General features: G+C 48.9%; 1 protein-coding gene across 1 annotated transcript in view; it reads left to right on the forward strand.

The window, feature by feature from the left end:
• Nucleotides 1-449: 449 nt before the first annotated feature.
• LOC127752395 (lysosome membrane protein 2-like) overlaps nt 450-1,948 on the forward strand; it is a 16,224-nt gene continuing 14,725 nt past the window's right edge. Inside the window, exon 1 of the mRNA XM_052263483.1 lies at nt 450-572. Within this exon, the coding sequence (XP_052119443.1) occupies nt 564-572 (9 nt within the window). The 5' untranslated portion in view covers nt 450-563. The remainder of the gene's footprint in view (nt 573-1,948) is intronic.

The raw sequence follows: 1,948 nt of genomic DNA on the forward strand, positions 1-1,948 counted from the left end.
CTCTCTCTCTCTCTCTCTCTCTCTCTCTCTCTCTCTCTCTCTCTCTCTCTCCCTCTCCCTCCCTCCCCATCCTATTTTTGGCCATAACTATTTAATACTGTCCATAGGCTTATGTATCGAGGGGGGGGGAGGGGGTTGTGTATTCCTGTGTACGCTTTGCATGTATCGGGTGATTCAGAGAAGACGCAGGTGCAGGCGGATTTGCCTACCTCAGTCGCCATGGCGCCTTACGGGCAGAGCGAGTACGCAAACATGCCCGCACCTGCGTCTTCTTTGAATCATCCGGTATTTCCTCTATTTCCATTGTATTTTTCTTGTATTTGTGGCGTGTATTTGGATGTATTTCTGTGTACTTATTTCTATTCTGAAGTATTTTTGGTATTCTCTTTGTATTTCTTCTATTTCTGTGTACACGATTTTTTCGAGTTGGGTTGTATCATCTTAAAATCGTAACGATTGTTTTCCTCTCTTTTGTTGCAGTGTCGTGCTTCCTTATCACAGCGGGTAGCTTTTGCCTACTATTTGGGGTCCTGACCTCTATCTGCACACCGTACGACGTTCTCATGCGAGAGGTGAGTTTCTGTAAGACTAACGGCTATTTGCGTTGAAATTCAAGAACATTTTCGCCGAAAATTACGTTTCTAAAAGTTGATGAAAAGTGTAATATGCTTGGGTGCCCTCTTGGATTGCTGCATGGTTCTAATCAACGATCAACCCTTTGCAAAAATACAAAACCTGCTCGTTGTGCGGCGTATGTTTGACCGCGGCTGAACCCCTGTCAAGGAGAGGGTAGGCAGCCCCGCGCGCCAGGGCTGCCGGGCGGGCTGGCCTACCAAGAGCGGGGGTCCGTGCTGTGCCGAAGGGAAGGGAACGGTGCTGCATGCAGAGAGCAGAGAGTCGAGTGCGTGAATTCCTTCGATCTCATGTAAACAAAAGCGACCATAACACGCTGCGACTTTTGCGGGGGAAGAGGGAGGGGGGAGGGAGTCAGCCCGGCCCCCGCGCCGGCTGCCGCTGGCCCACATCCTCAAGGCCACCAGGCCGATGGCAGTGGCGCTGCCGCCGTGCCGCCGCCGCGCTGCGGTGAGGTGCGGTGCGCTTCGGTTCATCCCGAGGCTCTGGGATAAGAAGCGGCGGCGGCGGCAGCGGCAGAAGCAGCAGCAGCAGCAGCAGCAGCAGCAGCAGCAGCAGCAGCAGCAGCAGCAGCAGCAGCACTGCTTGCAGCCGTACGGCCCCCCTGCCAATGCTTGAAGGGGTCACCTAAGAACACTGTTGTAGGTACCTGCATGCGGTAATTGAGTTTATTGGACGTCTTTATTCTTTTCAGTTGTCCAAAAGTGCAACAACAGAACAAGGAATTTATTTTACATAATTTTTCTAATGTGTATGAAAATTGCAAATTGACGTAATATTTATAGTTGGAAACGAACTGTTCTTCTGGCATTTTTGTATTAGGTATGTTCCCCCCCCCCCCTCCCACTCCCCCCAGGCCCCCAGGTGAGTGACCAGTTCGAATTCGAATCGAAACAGGATCGATTCGGTTCGGTTCGATTTCGGAATTGAATAATTCGGGTTCATTAAAATTAGGTTTTCCGGGGAAATAGGTTATGCTCCACTGGTCCTTTTGTCTCCAGAGCAGAGAGAATCTTAGTCCCAACACTTTAAAAATATGTTGACTGCGCTCGTTAAATAGTGTGTAGCATCTCTAACATTGTTACCACAAGATTCAATTCGCATTCACAATAGTTATTTATATCAATCTAAATGACAGATTTGTATCTTCTTCTGGACAAAGTAAAAAACGTCCTGCAGGATATACAGGATATCGAGCAGGATGCGCACACAGACGTATCTTGCAATTGACGAAAATTGTCTCTTGTCATTCAGAGTGAACATTAGAATCGAATCGACTTCGAAAATGGGTGATTCGCACACCTCTACCCCCCCC

The sequence above is a fragment of the Frankliniella occidentalis genome, unplaced genomic scaffold (genome assembly GCF_000697945.3).
Source record: "Frankliniella occidentalis isolate FOCC.00 unplaced genomic scaffold, Focc_3.1 Scaffold11, whole genome shotgun sequence".
NCBI lineage: Eukaryota > Metazoa > Arthropoda > Insecta > Thysanoptera > Thripidae > Frankliniella > Frankliniella occidentalis.